Source organism: Heteronotia binoei, chromosome 2, assembly GCF_032191835.1.
Source record: "Heteronotia binoei isolate CCM8104 ecotype False Entrance Well chromosome 2, APGP_CSIRO_Hbin_v1, whole genome shotgun sequence".
Lineage (NCBI taxonomy): Eukaryota > Metazoa > Chordata > Lepidosauria > Squamata > Gekkonidae > Heteronotia > Heteronotia binoei.
Genome location: NC_083224.1, coordinates 79,073,176 through 79,094,233, shown reverse-complemented (window position 1 = coordinate 79,094,233; position 21,058 = coordinate 79,073,176). Strand labels below are relative to the sequence as shown.

General features: G+C 44.6%; 1 protein-coding gene across 5 annotated transcripts in view; it reads left to right on the top strand.

The window, feature by feature from the left end:
* The window catches only part of ATP2B4 (ATPase plasma membrane Ca2+ transporting 4), a 245,815-nt gene that overhangs the window by 136,175 nt on the left and 88,582 nt on the right, over positions 1 to 21,058 (top strand). For all 5 annotated transcript variants that reach the window (XM_060231399.1, XM_060231401.1, XM_060231398.1 and 2 more), the window contains exon 3: positions 20,437 to 20,634. In XM_060231399.1, coding sequence (XP_060087382.1) covers positions 20,437 to 20,634 — 198 coding nt within the window. The remainder of the gene's footprint in view (positions 1 to 20,436; positions 20,635 to 21,058) is intronic.

Sequence of the window (21,058 nt, the reverse complement as noted above, 5' to 3'; positions counted from 1 at the left end):
GCTTGTAAAATCCTGTGGATTTTCTGTGTCTGTTCTTCCCTGGGGATCATTGCAAAAAGCACTCCTTTGGATGAAAGTGTTACATTGGACTAACTCACTTGAAGGATGGAATCTCGGGATCATGTTTTCACACTAATACACTCTTAACGTATTGTTCTTGCAAGGGGAGTAGTTTAAACATGGTGGGAAGAGGAAACATATGATCTTAGAGTCAAGTGGAGTATGTATCTATTTTCTTAAACTAATTGTTCATATTAATATTAGCAGAATGGAGTTCATTTTGTCTCTTCCCAGAATACTTCTGAATATTTTCTGTCTGCAGAAAGATGTCCTCACTCCCATTTACTGAACATGATTCATATTGTAATGCAAAAATGAGGAATGTACTGTTCATAGAGTACATAATAAATTGTTCAAATCTAAGGTGCACCTTGCAGAATGACATATAATATGACATTGCTTTGTTTTGTTTACATAATTTAGGCCTTTCTTTCCTAACTGCATGCAGACTGACTCTCCTTTTTACCTTCCCTATGCTTCCCCAATGCTGAACTTTTTCCGTTTTTTTTTTTTTAATTGTGTCTGCAAGTCATGGTAACTTCTGGCAACCTGTAGTGGAACTAGGATGTTTCAGAGAGATGGCTTGATATTGCCTGCCTCTGCATCCTGGCCCTGGTATTCCTTTCCAAGTACTTGCCAGGGTCGGCCCTGCTTAGCTTCTGCGATCTGATGAGATCAGGCTTGCCTGGGCTATCTAGGTCAGAGCAATTCTCCCCCCCCCCCAGTTTTGTAGAAATGAATCAGAATGATGCTGAAGCCCCCAAATTAAAAGTTATCAGTAGCATGCAGAGGGCAGGGGTTGGCAGCAAGATGATGGTGCTCTCTTGAGAATCTTCTATCCAAAGTAAAGTGCTTTCTCCCTGAAGCGTCCCACTATGTCCTTGGCAATGCCTGCAAGTCCAGTCAGGTCTGTTTTCCATCTCTTTTTTTCGTCCAGCTAGAGACTCTAGGCCTGGAACAAATTGGATTGGAGAATGTCATTGCTGGGAAGGCCATGGATGATTTTATTTCAGTCTCTTCTTTCACTGGATCTGGTAACCAACTGTTGCCATTTCCTCTGCAGCTAGAAAGACGTTTCAGATTGTGGTGGGCAATGTCTGGTCTCCTGGTGGTCGGGTTCCTCTACAAGCATTGCACTCTTTGTTTCCCAGCCATTCTGAACTGCATGCTCTTCGGATAAATTGATTTTTCTTTCACAGTGGACATTTGTTCAAGCCAGCAGGGTCCAGTAACTTGAGAGAATCCGTCCCTCTTTTCCCCTTCATCCACAGAGGAAAAAGAATAGAAGCAATAGGGCCTGGCAAATTTTCCCAAGCTTGTGTACCTTTCTGCTGGGAACTCCTAGCAGTATCCCAAATGTCAAAGAAAGCAGCAGCCAGATATTTACTATACCTGGGGCGCTATTCTGACCTTCCCTACTCAAATGAAGCATCATGGGAACTGGCAAGTTCTGCTGTTTTTGTATCTTCAGAGGCAGTTGGAATTTTTTGTGACTGCTGCACTGGAAAAGCTTACTGAGCTAGAATGACAAATCTCAAGAAAACAAATCTTTATCTCTAGAGCATAGCGCTGTGGGTGAACTCTCAAGGCATGTCCTCAGTTTCTCTCTCTTTCTCTATCAAAACTTTACTGTTTAATTTTGAGGCAGTCGTGTACTAATATGAAAGGTATTGTACATGCCTAATAATGTCTGGCCACCCATTAGATTTAGCTCTCTTGATGGTGTGACTTTTGATTACTTCAATACATAGGGCTATCCTTGAAGAATCTTTGGCAGTGCCTAGTGAATGTACTTCACTCATACTTGAAGACCTTAATTGGCTCCCTATTTGTTTCAATGTACAATTTCAAGTTGTCACGTTGAAAAACATTAATGCTATGGCATATGTGTATTTGAAGGACCTAATCTACTTACCATCTGAGGGCCAAACTAGACATTACAGTGGCCATGGGTCCTACTTGTAGCCACCAACATCATTTTAGAATCAGCCGCCCTGAGCCACTCGTGGGAAGGGCGGGATATAAATTCTAAATAAATAAATAAATAAATAAATTTAGCCTTTAAAAATAATGAGGGCCCAATCCTGATCAGGTGCAGTAGGAACAAGGGATCTTGTCCCCCAGGCAAAGTTCCAAAACAACCTCCTAGCTTTACTTGAGAAGGCATGGGAAGGCGGTGAAAAGATCCCCTGTCCCTGCTGTGCTTCAGGCCTGACCAGGACTGGGGCATCACTGCGTTTTTAAATATCTGAATCTATCTCTAAAATGGCATAGATGGCCATGGGTAGGCCCCATGGCCATGGTAACCTCTCTTTGGCCCTGAGAACAGCATCAGAAGCCCCTTCTCCAGGTGCTTCTTAACACTGAAAGCCAGACAGGTAATATTTTCTGTTGCAGTGCCTTGATTATGACACTCCTTCCCTGGGTGTGGTCTCCTGACACTGTTTGCCAACAAATATTGCTTTGTCTGGAGTTTCTTTTCCTGGCTGATCCACATGGCTTTGGTGTGGGTTTTGTCTTACTGGTTTTCTGCTGTTTTGTAACTAATCAAGTTTCTTGTTTCATTGATTAAAATTTTATAGATTCTGTAAATCTGTGCTTGATGAAAGGTGAACCATCAAATCTAGTGAAAAGATATTTCCTACAAGCTTTTGTCAGTTATTCTACTTGTGAGCGCTACTTTATGAAAATGTGGCTTTTAAGTTGCAGTTTGTTATCGTGATGCTGCTTTAATTAGTATTTTCCTGTTCATGTCAATTTTTATCTTGTTGTGTTATTGGTTTATTGTTTTACTGCTTTATTTATTATTGCATTAGCATTTTTATTGTTCTGTTCTATTTGTTTCATGAGCCTTCTCAAATATGTTCATGTAGAGTGAGCAGGTTAGAAATACTTTAAATAAATATACATACAGACAGTTGGGTCATTTGATCTGCATATAACCCTTAGAAATACCTTTGTAGAAAAATAGGTGGAGTGAATTAGGTGCTGCAGGAATGTTGCTCATGAACAGGAAGACCTGTGTTCAGATTTCAATGTGGTGCTGCAGTTAAAGTATCGGACTAGGTTCATGAGAGGCTTGGGTTCAGATCCCACTCTTCTCTGGAAACTTGCTAAGTGACCTTTTGCGAGTCACTCTCTCAGCCTAAACAACCATGCAGGATTGTTTTTGTGAAGATAAAATTGAGAAGGGAAGAATATTGTAACTGGCTTGTGGGGTATAAATAATTTAATAAATTAAAATAAATTTCAACTCTGCTGTGAAACTTGTTGGGTGGTGTTGACTTGAGATTGTCTGTCCCACCATTGTTGCAAGTTTGGAATGGATGCCAGTGCCACAAGTTTCTTGGAGGACATGGATAGGCATAAAAATGTAGTAATATGTATATAAGATGGTGTACTGAATAGGGATGTGACTGCGATGGCAAAAATATGCATCTGTGAGTAGGTGTATGTGAATGAAAGAGGAACAATTCTTGGCATGCTTTGTGTATGCGGAGAATGCTGGACAAAGTCAGTAGTGGTAATCCCATTATATCATGTATGCAAAAAGCTGATTAGCTGGTCCCAACTTCTGGTCAATTTATGATTTCCACTTTGTCACATGAGCACATGAAGCTGCCTTACACTGAGTCAGACCATTGGCCTGTCAGGATTAGCATTGTCTTCTCTGACTGGGAGCAGCTCTCCAGAATCTCAGTGGCTCTCCACAGATTTTACATCTCCTGAAACATCTACATGAAACTTTCAGTCTTGTAGATTGAACCTGGTACCTTTGCATGCCAAACAGGTGCTTTACTACTAAGACATGGCCCCATCCGATTTAGTAGAAAGATTAGCCAACCGATTTGTATTGTACAAAGTGGATTAACCCTTCTCATTCCAGAAGCTGAGGCAGTAATGCTTCGAAGCTTTCTGTCACTACAGAGAGATTGAACAGTATAAAGGTGGCTCTGGCTTCATACCTAATTTGTTGTTTCATGTAAAAAAGTAAGTTATGAGGCCAGAGTAAATGGAACTATTTGGCTAATATGTAGTTGGGTTTATTTTATTTATTAACCTTAAATTTAGAATCATAGAGTTGGAAGGGACATATAGTGTCATCTAGTCCAACCCCCTGCACAATGCAGGAAACTCACAAACACCTCCCCCTAAATTCACAGGATCTTCATTGCTGTCATAAGAACATAAGAGAAGCCATGTTGGATCAGGCCAGTGGCCCGTCCAGTCCAACACTCTTGTGTCATACAGTGGCCAATATGTGTGTGTGTATATGTATGTATGTGTGTATACACACACACACACACACATATATATACTGTGGCTAATAGCCACTGATGGACCTCTGCTCTGGGGTTGCCAAGTCCAATTCAAGAAATATCTGGGGACTTTGGGGGTGGAGCCAGGAGACATTGGGGGTGGAGCCAGAAACAAGGGTGTGACAAGCATAATTGAAGGGAGTTCTGGCCATTACATTTAAAGGGACAGCACACCTTTTTAAATTTCTTCCTTCCATAGGAAATAATGAAGGATAGGGGCACCTATTTTTGGGGCTCATAGAATTGGACCCCCTGGTCCAATCGTTTTGAAATTTGAGGGGTACTTTGGAGAGAGGCACTAGATACTATACTGAAAATTTGGTGCCTCTACATCAAAAAACAGCTCCCCCAGAGCCCCCGAAACCTCCAGATCAATTCCACATTATACCCTATGAGAATCAATCTTTACATAGGGAATGATGAAGTGCTCAGCAGACGTCCCCCCCCCTCCCCGGTTCTGGCGACTCTGAAGTGAGGGATTGGCCTCTCTACTCACGAGTTGCTGCCAACTTCTTCAAAGTAACACAGACACACGATCCCAAGAGGAAGACTTACCAATCGGGGACTGAAGCCTCTGGAGGTTGAAAGGCACATTGTCCTCTGGGGGCGGGGCTTCCCCCTGCCAGCCAGCTGACTGGGGGCAGGAATGAGCCTGGAAAAGCAGAAGAACCCTACTGGGACCTGGGGATTGGCAAGCCTACTCTGCTCTATATTTTTATCCAATCCTCTCTTAAAGCTGGCTATGCTTGTAGCTGCCACCACCTCCACATGTTAATCACCCTTTGGGTGAAGAAGTACTTCCTTTTATCCATTATAACCTGTCTGCTCAGCAATTTCATCGATTGCCCACGAGTTCTTGTATTGTGAGAAAGGGAGAAAAGTACTTCTTTCTCTACTTTCTCCATTCCGTGCATAATCTTGTAAACCCCTATTATGTCACCCCGCAGTTGACATTTCTCCAAGCTAAAGAATCCCAAGCGTTTTAACCTTTCGTCATAGGGAAAGTGTTCCAAACCTTTAATCATTCTAGTTGCCCTTTTCTGGACTTTTTCCAATGCTATAATATCCTTTTTGAGATGTGGTGACCAGAATTGTACACAGTATTCCAAATGAGACTTCACCATCGATTTATACTGGGGCATTATGATACTGGCTGATTTGTTTTCAGTTCCCTTCCTAATAATTCCCAGCATGGCGTTGGTCTTTTTTATTGCAATCGCACACTGTCTTGGCCTTTTTCAGTGAATTATCTACCACGACCCCAATATCTCTCTCTTGGTCAGTCTCTGCCAGTTCACAACCCATCAACTTGTATTTGTAGCTGTGATTCTTGGCACAATGTGCATTACTTTGCACTTGGCTACATTGAACCTCATCTGCCATGTTAACGCCCACTCACCCAGCCTCAACAGATCTCTTTGGAGTGCCTCACAATCCTCTCTGTTTCTCATCATCCTGAACAATTTAGTGTCATCTGCGAACTTGGCCACTTCACTGCTTACTCCCAACTCCAAATCATTAATGAACAAGTTAAAGAGCATAGGACCCAGTATTGAGCCCTGTGGCACTCCACTGCTTACCGTCCTCCACTGTGAAGACTACCCATTTATACTCATTCTCTGCTTCCTATTAATTAGCCAGTTTTTGATCCACAAGAGGACCTGTCCTTTTACTCCATGATTCTAGAGCTTACTAAAGAGCCTTTGATGAGGAACTTTATCAAAAGCTTTCTAGAAGTCAAGGTAAACAACATATATTGAGTCCCCTTTGTCCACCTGTTTGTTCATCCCCTCAAAGAACTGTAACAGGTTAGTGAGGCAAGATCTTCCCTTACAGAACCCATGCTGAGTCTTCCTCAATAACTTGTGTTCATCAATGTGCCTACTCATTCTGTCCTTGATAATGGTTTCTACCAACTTTCCCGGTATTGAAGACAGACTGACTGGCCTGTAATTTCCCGGATGTCCTCTGGAACCCTTTTTAAAGATGGGGGTGACATTTGCTACCTTCCAGTCCACAGGAACAGAGGCAGATTTCAATGAAAGATTACGTATTTTTGTCAGGAGATCCACAAGTTCAACTTTGAGTTTTTTAAGAACTCTTGGATGTAAGCCCTCTGGACCTGGTGACTTATTAGTTTTAATTTGTCAATCAGTTGTAGGACCTCCTCTCTTGTCACCTCAGTTTGACTCAGGTCTTTCAACCCCCCTTCCAAAATTAGTGATTCTGGAGCGGGCAAACACTTCTTGTCTTCCACAGTGAAGACAGAGGCAAAAATGCATTCAGCTTCTCAGCCATTTCCCTATCCTCCTTCAGAAATCCTTTTACCCCTTGGTCATCCAAGGGCACCACTGCCTCCCTGGCTGGTTTGTTGCTTCTAATATATTTGAAGAAATTTTTATTGTTGGTCTTCATGTTTTTTGCAATATGCTCCTCATAGTCCCTTTTTGCCTGCCTGATCACAGTCTTGCATTTGATTTGCCACAGCCTTGTTCCCTTTTATTAATCTCACTTGGACTGGTTTTCCACCACTTAAAGGAGTCCTTCTTACCTTTTACAGCTTCCATTACTTTGTTTGTTAACCATGCAGGCCTTTTCTTATACCTGTTTGTGCCTTTCCTAACTTGTGGTATATATTTTATCTAAGTTTCTAGGATTGTAGTTTTAAATAGTCTCCAAGCTTCCCCAAGGGTTTTGACTGTATTTACCTTTCCTTTCAGTTTCCTCTTCACATGCCTCCTCATCTCAGAGAATGTACCCCTTTTAAAAGTTAAGCGTGGTTGTGCTGATCTTTTGGGCAACTCCCTATTTATACAAATGGTGAAATCAATAACGTTATGGTCACTGCTCCCAAGTGGCGCAATCACTTTTACATCTCTCACCAAGTCTTGGGCATTACTTAGGACCAAATCCAGGATCACTCTGCTCCTGGTAGGTTCTGTGACCATCTGCTCCATAGCACAGTCATTGAGAGCATCTAGAAACTCAATCTCTTTGTCTCAACCTGAACACATATTGACCCAATCAATCTTCGGGTAGTTAAAATCACCTATTATGACACAGTTTTTACTTTTAGCCGCTATCTTTAATCCTTCCATCATATTATAATCATCCTCTATCTTTTGATTTGGTGGGCGATAACGAACTCCCATAGTTAAATTTGCTTTTGGGCCCGCTATTTCGACGCAAAGCATTTCTAGAAGGGAATCTAATTCTCTGACCTCAGTCTTACTGGACGGTATACCCTCTCTGACATACAGAGCCGCCCTACCTCCAACCCTTCCCTCCCTATCCTTCTGATATAACTTATATCCAGGAATCACCGTGTCCCTTTGATTCTTCTCAATGCACCAAGTTTCTGAAATTCCCACGATGTCTATGTTTCCCCCCAACATAAACATTCCAACTCACCAATTTTACTTCGAACACTTCTAGCATTTGTGTACCCTCTCTGACATACAGAGCCACCCCACCTCCAACCCTTCCCTCCTTATCCTTCCGATATAACTTATATCCAGGAATAACCATGTCCCACTGATTCTCCTCATTCCACCAAGTTTCTGAAATTCCCACAATGTCTGTTTTCCCCCAACACTAAACATTCCAATTCACCAATTTTACTTCGAACACTTCTAGCATTTGTATGCAAACATCTGTAATTTCCCAGACAAGTTAGACCCACCACCTTCCTCCTGCTGCCTCAAGACTTTGGCAGATAGTCCATACTGCTTGTCACCATCTCAGTGGAGAACTCTGATCCATTACCCGGTAGAAAAGTAACAACTAACCCTTCATCTCTTTGAGATGAGTCCTCCTGAACCAGAGACATTTCACCTACTGTCGGCTTTCCCCCAAGATTTAGTTTAAAAACTGCTCTGCCACCTTTTTGATTTTAAGCGCCAGCAGCTTGGTTCCATCTGGGGACAAGTGAAGACTGTCTCTTTTGTACAGTTCCCGCTTGTTCCAGAAAGCATGCCAGTGCCTAACAAACTTAAACCCTTCCTCCCTACACCGTCTCATCCACACATTGAGACTTCTAATTTGTGCCTGTCTCTCCAGTCCTGCACGTGGAACAGGTAGCACTTCTGAGAAGGCTACCTTGAAGATCCTGGCCTTACGTTTCCTGCTTAGCAGCCTAAATTTTTCCTCCAGGACCTCCCGACTGCATTTCCTCACATCGTTGGTGCCAACAAGCACCATGACCACTGGCTCCTCCGCAGCACTGTCTATCAGCCTATCTACTACACGCGTAATGTCCGCTACCTTCGCAGCAGGCAGGCAAGTCACCATACAGTCAGTACGCGGTTTTGCCACCGAGCTGTCTACTTGCCTAAGAATCAAATCACCAACTACCAAGACCTCCCCCTCTCTCCCTGCCCAGGGATGGTTCCTTGGTGCGAAAGGATACCCGCTCACCAATTGAAGAAGAGGTCCCTTCTGAGGGCGCATTCCCCTTATCCTCAGCATGGTGCCCTGTTCCCTCTCAACCCTCATGCTCCCTGGCAGCAACGGGGCCGCCACGTTCAGAGTGGGACTCATTTAATATGTCCCCAAGAGTCTTCTCCGAGTGCCTAACTGATTATCTCTGCTTCTCCAGGGCAGTCACCTCGGCCTCAAGGGTACGAACTCATTCCCTGAGTGCCAGGAGCTCCTTGCACAAACCCAAGACTTCTGTCCTGTGGGCAGATAGTCATACACGTGACACAGTGCAAAACACTGGAAAGCCCCCACCCCCCTGCTGGCATTCTACCTGCATGATAGCTTTTTAAAAATATACAGTCCCCTTTTAAATCCTGTTTGTTTATGTGGTTCTCCTTCTGGAGGGTCAGCTTACCTTATCAGATGGCCATCTATCATCTGTTTAAAAACCTCCAAGGAAGGAGAGCCCACCACCTCCCTAGGAAGCTTGAGGAATCGCTCTAATGGTCAGTAAGTTCTTCCTAATGTTGAGCCGGAAACTCTTTTGATTTCATTGCAACCCATTGGTTCTGATCCTACCTTCCGGGGCCACAGAAAACAATTCCATACCATCCTTTATATGATAGCCCTTCAAGTACTTGAAGATGGTGATCATATCACCTTTCAGCCGCCTCCTCTCCAGGTTAAACATCCCCAGCTCCTTCAACCTTTCCTCATAGGACTTGGTCTCCAGACCCCTCACCATCTTCATTGCCCTCTTCTGAACCCGTTCCAGCTTGTCTATATCCCTCTTAAAATGTGGTGCCCAAAACTGAACATAATACTCCAGGTGAGGTCTTACCAGAGCAGAGTAAAGCGATAACATCACATCACGTGATCTGGACACTATACTTCTGTTGATACAGCCCAAAATTGCATTTGCTTTTTAGCCACCACATCACACTGTTGACTCATGTTCAGCGTATGATCCACTAAGACCCCTAGATCCTTTTCGCACATACTACTGCTAAGACAAGTCTCCCCCATCCTATAACTATGCATTGGATTTTTCCTACCTAAATGCAGAACTTTACATTTATCCCTGTTAAAATTCATTTATTGGTTTTAGCCCAGTTTTCCAGCCTGTCAAGGTCATCCTGTATCCTGTTTCTGTCTTCTTCTGTGTTTGCAACCCTTCCCAATTTAGTATCATCTGCAAATTTAATAAGCATTCCCTCTATTCCTTCATCCAAATCATTTATAAAGATGTTGAACAAAACGGGTCCCAGGACAGATCCTTGAGGGACTCCCTTGTCACTCCTCTCCAAGATGATGATGAACCATTCGCAAGCACTCTTTGGGTGCAATCTGTCAACCAGTTACAGATCTACCTAACGGTAACAGGATCCAAACCACATTTTGCCAACTTGTCAACAAGGATAGTACGTGGAACTTTATCTAAAGCCTTACTGAAATCAAGATAAATGATATCTACAGCATTCCACTGATCCAGCAAGGTAGTCACTTTCTCAAAAAAAGAGCTCAGGTTAGTCTGACATGACTTGTTCTTGAGAAAACCACGCTGGCTCTTAGTAATCACATCCATTCTTTCTAAATGTTCCAATACCGACTGTTTGATGATTTGTTCTAAAACTTTTCCAGGTATAGATGTCAATCTGATGGTTTGGTAGTTACCGGGATCGTCTTTTTTCCCCTTCTTGAAGATGGGGACAACATTCGCCCGCCTCCAATCTTCTGGCTCTCCTCCTGTTCTCCAAGAATTCTCAAAAATAATAGCCAGTGGCTCAGAAATTACATCTTCAAGCTCTTTTAGAACCCTTGGATGCCATTCTTCTGGCCCTGAGGACTTAATTTGTATGCTGCCCACTCCATACGGATTCTGGGAGGCTCACAGTCACAATACCACAATAACAATACCTTATGTTCATAAAATCAAAACATATATAACAATTTATAATTTAAAAACTTAAAAATGGTGATATAAAACTTCTTACATAGGTGGTCCAGCCTCATTATAGTTTTTAATTCTCTGTATTGCTCTATTAGCTGTCTTATTGATGGAGGATGGCATTCAGCGACATACTAGTGGTAGTAATGCATTAATTACTGTAGGCCTGCCGGAAAAGGTCAGTTTTACAGGCCCTGTGGAATTGGGAGAGATCCTGCAGGTTTCTTGTGGTCTCTGGAAGTGTGTTCCATAGATTAGGGGCTGCCACAGAGAAGGCCCTCGCCTGTATAGAGCATAATCTGGCCTCCTTTGGTCCGGGGATGGATAATAGATGTTGACTTCCTGAACGCAGTGCTCTCTTGAGTATATATGGGGAAAGACAGTCCCTTAGATAGACAGGTCCTTGGCCATATAGGGCTTTAAAGGTCATTACCAACACTTTGAAGCGGATTCGATACACAAATAGGCAGCCAGTGCAGCTCTTTCAACACCGGTTGAATGCGCTTCCATCGAGGGAGCCCCATTAACAACCGCACTAGCTGCAGTTTCTGAGTCAGAGTCAAAGGTAGCCCCATGTAGAGGGCATTACAGTAGTCTATCCTTGAGGTGACCGTAGCATGAATCACCATTGCTAAGTCGCGCTGCTCCAGGAAGGGATCAGTTGCCATACCCGCCACAGATGAAAAAAGGCAGACTTGGCAGTGGCTGCCACCTGGGCCTCCATAGTCAGAGGGGACTCCAGAAGCACTCCCAAGCTCCTGACCTTAGGGGCCAGTATCAACAGCATCCCGTCAAAAGCCGGCAAGGGAATCTCCTTTCCTGGACCACCACGACTCAGTTAGAGAACCTCCGTCTTCATCGAATTCAGCTTCAGTCGACTCAGCCTGAGCCAGGATGTCACGGCTTGTAATGCCAGGGCTAAGTTATCCAGGGTGGAGCTGGACTGGCCACCCATCAACAGATAGAGTTGGGTGTCATCCGCATATTGATGGCACTCAAGCCTGTAACTCCTGACAATCTGGGCAAGGGGGCGCATAATAGATATTAAATAACATTGGGGATGTTAAATAACATTGGGGATAGAACTGCCCCTTGTGGCATACCACATATAAGTGGGTGTCTCTGGGATGATTCCTCCCCTATTACCACCCTTTGTCCTCAATCTTGGAGGAAAGTGGCCAGCGATTGTAGGACCCCCGAATCCTCACACCGGTGAGGCGGCTAGTCAGTAGCTGATGGTCATTCGTATCAAATGTGGCTGACAGATCTAATAACAGCAGCACTGCTGAGCTGCCTCGATCCAGAAGCAAAGTAAGAGGTAAGAGTAGAGATGTGAGAGCTTGGGGGAGACCTTTTCTTTTTTTTCTGAGGCCTCTCTCCCAATTTTTCTGTGAAACATAGTAAAACCTCCTATGAAATATTTTTTCTTTTTGAATGACAAAAACCTTGTCTTACTCATTGAAAATGCACAGCATAAAAGAGTATTAGGATTTTCTTAATTTTTCCAATAAAAAATGGAAAACTTGGGAGAACACTGGGGGCGGGAACCTTATACTGTAAACATACACCATATTTTCAATCTTTTTGTTTAAATGTAAATAATTTTGGCAACAATTAATGTGTTGTGTTTAAATGATAGCACATTATTGAAGAGTTCAGTGTTTTCAACCGAACACTTTGGCCATTCTTATCGTCGCTCTATAAGAGGATTTCAGTCCAAATAGTTTACTACAAAAATTACTTTCTACTTTAAACTTTTATTTCTCACTACTCTCATATCACAAAAATTAAAAATACATGAACTTTGGTGGCATAGGGTGCAACAGTTTGCAGCTCTTTCTCAAGTATGTGGTATATTTGCAGATTTTATTATAGAGATATTTATATCTTAAATTCCATAAATATGCATATGCAAGTAGAACATGTGCTGCACCATTTCAGGCTCATTCCCTTGTTCATCTTCCAACATTATATATGCCATTAAATGCCAACAATGCCCTTCAGTTCTGTATATAGGGCAAACAGGACAAACACTACGACAAAGGATAAATGGACACAAATCTGACATCAGGAATCACAAAACTGAGAAAACAATAGAACATTTTAACCTTCCAGAATATTTAATGGGTGACCTCAAAGTTGCTGTTTTGCTGCAAAGGAACTTCAAGAACAGAATGGAGAGGGAAATTGCTGTATTACAAATTATTATGAAACTTGGAATAAGCGCCTTCCCAGGACTGAACAGGGATATTGCGTTTTTTTAAAATCTCATTACATATACTAAACCCACTTTCACCAAGTATAGCTATATATCCAAAGTATTCCAGTGTATTACTTTTTTAGAATAGTGTATCAGAATAATATTTTGGTAATGACACACTCAGATAAGGGATATTGGCTGTTTATCTCATTACCAGTGTTCTCTCTAAGTGAGTTAGTGAGAGCTAGCTCACAATTTTTTAGCCTCCAGCTCACACATTTTTGTCTCAGCTCAGGAAAAATGGCCCTAGAGCAAATTAATTTATGCAGTAGCTCACAACTTTACTGCCAGTAGCTCACAACTTTAATGCTCACAAGACTCCACAGCTTAGAAGGCACATTGTTCATTACATATAAGAAGATGATGATATTGGATTTATATCCCGCCCTCCACTCCAAAGAGCGGCTCACAATCTCCTTTACCTTCCTCCCCCACAACAGACACCCTGTGAGGTGGGTGGGGCTGGAGAGGGCTCTCACAGCAGCTGCCCTTTCAAGGACAACCTCTGCCAGAGCTAGGGTTGCCAAGTCCAACCCGTGAAATATCTGGGGACTTTGGGGGTGGAGCCAGGAGACTTTGGGCGTGGAGCCAGGAGACACTGGGGTGGAGCTAGGGGGGAGGGGGGAAACGGCGCCGGGGAGCGTGGCGAGCGCTGCTGCCTCTTCTCCGCACGCCTATCTGCTTCCTTCTTTCCAATGGAGGGAAGGCATTTCCAAGGCGTTGAGGTCCGTGCAGATGTGAGCGCCAGGACTCCCTTGGGAGTTTAATGGTGCTTGCCACACCCTTGCTCCTGGCTCCCCCCACCCCAAATCCCCTGATATTTCTTGAGTGGGACTTGGCAACCCCGCATGGAGACAGCAGCCTGCAGCCACCTCCTCCTCTTCCTCTGCCCGAGGCTCTGTTTACGCGCCAGGTGCCCAGCCCCAGTCCACCCCCCACGTGGCCCGGGCAGACCTACCGCTAGCTGGCGGCCGCCTCCAGCCAGGCCCAGTGTCCCCCTTCTCCGTCTTCTCCCCCGAAAGCCCAGCTGGTCTTACCTGCTCCGGACCGGGCACACGCGGGGCTCGCCCCGGGCAGCGCGCAAAGGGTGCACTTGGCACGGGCAGCGCACAAGGGAACTTGGCACGGGCCGGCGGGGAAGGCGCGAAGAGGAGGAGGAAGAGGTGGCCGTGGGCGGGGCCGAGCGGGGGCCCAATCGCCTGCCTTTGTCACCTGGCTGGGCCGCATTCCGCGCTGGAGCCTGAGTGGTCGGGAGCGGAGCTGGAGCCTCCGTAGCGGGTGAGCTGAGCAGGGGCGTGCAGGGTGAGGGCGCATCGCTGGCTGCATGCCCAGGGGGCGCTGCTCGGATGCAAGCGCTTGGGCGTGCAGTGCAGCGGTGCGGCGGCCTCGCCCGATCCATGATCGGGTGGCTCGCCATGCTCCCCTGCGCCATTTCCCCCCTCCCCCCGCTTCTGTTTTTATGGGGAGCGGGGGAAGGGGGTGGAAAACCTGGGGTCCCCCGCCAGGGCGGGAGGGTTGGGAAGCCTAGCCAGAGCTATGGCTGAACCAAGGCCATTCTAGCAGGTGCAAATGGAGTATATTTTAATGTATTCCTTTTTTCTAATGGCAAACTAGAATTATGTTTATATGTGTGTTCAAGGCCTTTTTGGTAGAAAAAGCACAGCAGAAACTCATTTGCATATTAAGCCACACCCCCTAATTGCACCATTGTTTCGCAAAGGGCTTTTTTGCAGAAAAAACCCAGCAGGAACTTATTTACATATCAAACCCGGTTCTTCCAGATAAGAGTCCGCACACTTAACCACTACACCAAACTGGCTCTCCTAACTCATCTTCCCCTATGTTTTAATTATTTATTTATTTATTATTTATTACTTTGCATTTATATCCCGCCCTCTCCGCAAGCGGGATATAAATGCAAATGTATTCCTTTTTTCTAATGGCAAACTAGAATTATGTTTATATGTGTGTTCAGGGCCTTTTTGGTAGAAAAAGCACAGCAAGAACTCATTTGCATATTAAGCCACATCCCCTAATTACACCATTATTTTGCATAGGGCTTTTTTGCATAAAAAACCCAGTAGGAACTTATTTACATATTAGGCCATACCCCCTGACACCAAGCTAGCTGGAACTGCGTTTCTCTGCATTCCTGCTCAAAAAAAGCCCTGTGTGTGTTACATGTTTAAATTAAACCTCTGAGAAATCTGTGACTTAATTTTAACCCAGAGCTAACATTACAACAGACTCTCATTTATTGCACTTTACACCCAGGATACTTAAATGACAGGACATCAATCTGCTATTCTGACTTATATTGCCTTTCATTGTTGTTTCAGCCCAGTCAGCACAAACTAACAAACACCAGACCCCAACTTGTGATTCTTTTAATCTGCTAAAAACATTTCCATGACTTTGCATACTAACTCTCTGCCCACTTTCTCTGTATTTAGGACTGCTTGCCATTTCATACTGTTGTCTGATGAAGTGTGCTTCTAGCGCATGAAAGCTTACATTTGTCAAGCATGGTAAAACTCAATGGTGATCTATGGTTTTAGGGCCCTCCATAAAGCTGGTCTGTAAAACATCTTGGAGGGTTGGTGTAACATGGCTCTGTTATTCTTCCCCCCCCCCTTCTTGCTTTATTGCTTTGTGTAGCGGAATAGTGAAAAACGAAACTAGGAGTGAGATGAGAAGTGACACCTTCCCATACATTCCTACATGGGAGTGTAGGCCATCTGGGAAAGCAAGGAGAAGATACTGATAATGTAGTGAGAATGTAGACTTTTATGATAGTTTATGTGCTGGCTGGCATTCCTTACCCCTCCCGTGAGAATCCTTTGAAGTGTGTCTTAAAAGAAGTGTATCAATGTATTGTTGGTATCACTCTCAAGGTCCTGTACCAGGAGAGCAGCTCGATTTAGCAATAAACGTAGTTTTGTATCCACTTGACTCGTTCTTTTGAAAATCGCATGCTTGACAACATTCTGAATAAAACTTTGTTGGTCTTAAAGGTGCAATTTGTCCCCTGCTTTATTCTAAGTTATGTATTATTTATTTTACATTAAATCAGTAAAAGTTTAGGAAAGTAAGTATTGCATATTTGTTCCCTCCTCCCCCCCAAAAAAAGTCCCATCTCCCCATAGTTTCAAAATTATTTGAAATATTACTTTATTTTTTCTTTAAGAATCCATCTCTTCCCACAGTCCCTTTTCTACATCGTGTGTAAAGATAAATTCTTACTTTCAGGGTGTTTTCGCACTCACCTTCAGCCGGCGCCGCGACCCTCTTGACGACGGAGGATCTGTGCTGATTTCCCACACGAAGCGCTGGAGCAACCAGAAGAGCCGCCAATTTCCGGCGCGAAGCCCGCTCAAACGCAAATCGCCAGGAAGCAGGAAAACGCTTGAGCGGGCTTCGCGCCGGAAATTGGCGGCTGTTCTGGTTGCTCCAGCGCTTCGTGTGGGAAATCAGCACAGATCCTCCGTCGTCAAGAGGGTCGCGGCGCCGGCTGAAGGTGAGTGCGAAAACACCCTCAGAGTCCGTGTTTGATCCAGAAACTATGCAAGGCAGTATTAAGTAGAAGACATTGGTAGCAACGGCACACTTGGAGAGAGGCTGTAGCTCAGTAGTTGAGCATCTGCTTGGCAACCAATTCCTGGCTTTTCTAGTTAAAAGGACCAGGTAGCAGGTGCTGTGGAAGATCTCATCTTGAGATCCTGGACAGCTGCTTCCAGTGAGTAGGCAATACTGATCTTAATGGACCAGTAGTCTAATTCAGTATAAGGCAGCTTTATGTGTCTATATGCAACTGATATTCTTCAGATACATGCTCAGATAACTCCTGAGTTAAAAATCCTGAAGTGGAAAAAAAAATGAATACTTTGTCTACTCATGCATTAAACACAAAGATCTTGAGCCTCTTCAGACTGTTGTATATGCCAGTCTCATAAGCAGACATTACAGCACTTGGCCAGAAAAATTACTTAGAAGGGCAACTTAGGGTTGCAAGGCCATGTCTAGCAACCAATGGGAGATGAGGGAGGCTTTTGTGATGATGACACTTCCAATTTAATCATAGAATTTTGGGAAAACACTAGAGTATCGTCCAACATGATATCACTTGTGGTCATGCTGGAAGTGGTGTAATTGTCTCCTGTTTTGCTTGACATTTTCCTCAGTTTGGTGTAGTGGTTTAAGTGCATGGACTCTTATCTAGGAGAACCAGGTTTGATTCCCCACTTCTCCATTTGCACCTGCTGGAATGGCCTTGGGTTAGCGATAGCTCTAGTAGAGGTTGTCCTTGAAAGGGCAGCTGCTGAGAGAGACCTCTCAGGCCCACCCACCTCACAGGGTGTCTGTTGTGGGGGGACAAGATATGGGCGATTGTAAGCCACTCTGAGTCTCTGATTCAGAGAGAAGGGGGGGTATAAATCTGCAATTGTTCTTCTTATTATTATTTGCCTAGCTGAAAGATGACAGGCAGAGGCAGAGAGGTCTCCTGGTAACCCTAGTACAGTTTCCTGCGTGAAGTTTCCCTTAGAAGCCCAGCACGTACCGTATTTAACTTTTTAAAACTCCTAATTCTGTGACGAAAATCAATTATGCAAATTATGTAGATTAGCATTTATCTACTTTGCCTAATGCTCTTCTGGTTTAGTTAATTATTCTGTGCAGAGTTTTTTAAGGCATTTGTGGAGGATGGAGCAATTGATGCTGCAGAGTTACTGAGGCTGTTGGAGATGGTCAGTCTGTTGAATGAGAAACCAGGATTGGGTGGGGGGGGACACAGAATTTTAATAATTTGTTTTAAAAGAGAATGTGGATTTTCTCCTTCCCTAGCACACTCTGAGGAGTTGGGTGGCAGACTATAAGGATGGTTAATGGTAGTCTTCAAGATCCCTCTCCTCTTCATCCTTTAGAGCAGGGGTCCTCAATCCCTGGGCTGTGTCATGGGTACTGGGGACCCTGCAGGAGAAGCTGAGCCTGCAGAAGAAACTGTGCCCCTGCCACCTGCACCAGTGCCCCTGCCTCCTGCTGGAGAAGATCCAAGCCCCCCCCTGCCTCGCCCTCTCGGGTGGCTCGTGTGCGTGACCGCCTTCGTCAGGACCTCAGGGATCGGAGGAGGGCGGCACGCTCACGAGCAAGACGCTCCCTGAGCCCTGAGTTTTGAAAGGATTCTGGCCCTTCTAGGAGTGAGGATGCTTGAGTCTCAGCAGGATCCTGGCTGCCTCTCTGAGCCAGCAATTAGCCCAAATGGGCAACAGACAGCAGAGGGCTATATAGCTGTGGGCTTTGGGAGGAGGCTTTGTGGAAGCAACTAGTCACTTACCTGACGTTCTAGCATACACTTCAGCTTTTGACTTTGGCTTCTGGACCCCCTGACTTTGGCTCTGACTTCTGGACCCCCTGACTTCGGCTTCTGAACCTCTGACCTGCGATACCTGGACTGTGATTCGGTTTTGGCGCCTTGGACCCTCTTTGCTCACCGGCTACAGACCTTGGACTGCCCCTGGACTTTGCCTGACCCGGCCCCAGCCCGTGACAGGCTGTGGACCAGTACCGGTCCGTGGCCTGTTAGCAACTGGGCCGTGAGTTGTATAATTATTTCATTATATATTACAATGCAGTAGTAGTAGTAGTAAACAACAATAACAACAACAAATTGGATTTATATCCTGCCCTCCACTCTGAATCTCAGAGTGGCTCACAATCTCTTTTATCTTCCTCTCCCACAACAAACATCCTGTGAGGTGGGTGGGGCTGAGAGGTCTCACCCAGAAGCTGCCCTTTTAAGGAGGCTCAGAGCGGCCTACCATCTCCTTCCCCTTCCTCCCTCACAACAGACACCCTGTGAGGCGAGGGGGGTGCTGAGAGAGCTCTCCTAGAAGCTGCCTTTTCAAGAACAACTCTGCAACAGCTTAACCCAAGGCCATTCCAGCAGTTGCAAGTGAAGGAGTGGGAAATCAAACCCGGTTCCCCCAGATAAGAGTCCACACACTTAACCACCACACCAAAATAAAGTGCACAATTGTATCATCCCGAAACCATCACACATACACATCCCTTGCCCATGGAAAAATTGTGTTCCACAAAACTGGTCCCTGGTGCCAAAAAGGTTGGGGACTGCTACTATAGAGTATCAGTGGAGGTCCTTTGAGATGCAGATTTTGCTGATACCACACTCTTTCCAGCTGTGATTTATGCATGCTCTTGAGAATACTCTATACATATTTTCCTGCCGCAATTTATTTTAGTTGAAAGTTTTATTATACAGATGCATGGAGCTGAATAGCCCAGTTCTCTGGATGCCAAGTTTCCACAGTAAATATTAGATTCCATGCCTGTAGAGCTCCGTAGTTATGTATGTGGCTCTGGTCTAAGGAATATTATGTTTCCAGGATGCCAGTGCTGTCTAAGCTATGCTATAATCTGGTGAGCTGCTTCACCTCTCTTAATGACCCTTCCATTCCTTGGGAGCTGCAACTGAAAGGGGGAATTAGCATGTTGCTCCCCCCTGCCCTGCACTTCTTCCTGTCCCAGTTCATCCTTCTTAACAGCAGTCCTCCAAGCCATTTCCCATATTGCTCCTAATCATTCCCTGAAGGTCAGGGGCAGCTTTGGCGAAGTACAATGTGAAGGGGAAAGCAGCAAGAATCCCTTCCACAAATTTGCTTGTGTGAACAAATCCTAAGTATTTGATCTGCTGTAGTTGGTACACACTTGCTGACAATATGTTGTTGCAGGCAGTGTCCGTCATAAGAGAGTTCCAGTTCTAAGAAAGGATGCAAAGGATGTCTGTAATATAAATAATGAAAGTTAATGGAAGATGAATGACATACTAGTGTGGTGTTGTGGTTAAAATGTCAGACAATTATCTGGGAGATCTAGATTTGAATTCCTACTCCACTGTAAGCTTATTGGATGGCCTTAGATCAGTTACACAGTCTCAGCCTAAACTACCTTACAAGATTTTTTTGAGGATAACGTGGAGGAAATGAGGATGACACAAGCCACTTTGGGTCCCAGTGGGGAGAAAGGCAGGGTATAAATGAAGTGAAGTAAAATAAAATAAGACTGAGAATATAGAAGAAGAAGAAGAATTGTAGATTTATACCCCGCCCTTCTCCCTGAATCAGAGACTCAGAGCAGTTTACAATCTCCTATATCTTCTCCTCCCACAACAGACACCCTGTGAGGTGGGTGGGGCTGAGAGGGCTCTCTCAGCAGCTGCCCTTTCAAGGACAACCTCTGCCAGAGCTATGACTAACCCAAGGCCATTCCAGCAGGTGCAAATGGAGGAGTGGGGAATCAAACTCGGTTCTCCCAGATAAGAGTCCATGCACTTAACCACTACACCAAACCACTACACCAAATAACGGTAATATTTCTGTGACACTCTCTCTGTCTTCTCCTTTTCTTGCTTCTAGGCCTGTCTGGGAACCCTGCCGATCTCGAGAAAAGAAGGCAAGCATTTGGCCAGAACTTCATCCCACCAAAAAAGGCCAAAACCTTCCTACAGTTGGTTTGGGAAGCGCTTCAGGATGTCACATTGATCATCTTGGAAATTGCAGCCCTAATCTCCCTGGGGTTGTCTTTTTATCGCCCTCCTGGTGGTGACAATGAACGTGAGTAACTTTTAACTTCTGTGTGTACATAGCATGATGGGTAAAGGCACTTGACACAAGAGGGCAATCAGTAGGTTCACCTTTTCTATGTAGGTATTACAGCATCCTGCATGTACATTCTTCTCATATGCCTGCTACAATGTGTAGGACTCTAGGTGCACATTGGAATGGGTCATGAAGGTAAGTGATGCTGACAAAGGGGGAACCAGACCTTCCTCTCCTAGAACTTCCAACTGAGGCCCTCTCCAATGGACAATGTGCCTGCCTTATCTCCATACTGAGCAGTTGCTTTAAAATGAATGGTTCAATCAATACATCAATCCTGTTTCAAGGCATAGTAATTTTGTGCTCTTGAGAAATGACTGATTTGACTATGTCTGGGCCAGACCCCTTAGTATGTATAAAACCATGTTGCCCATTAACC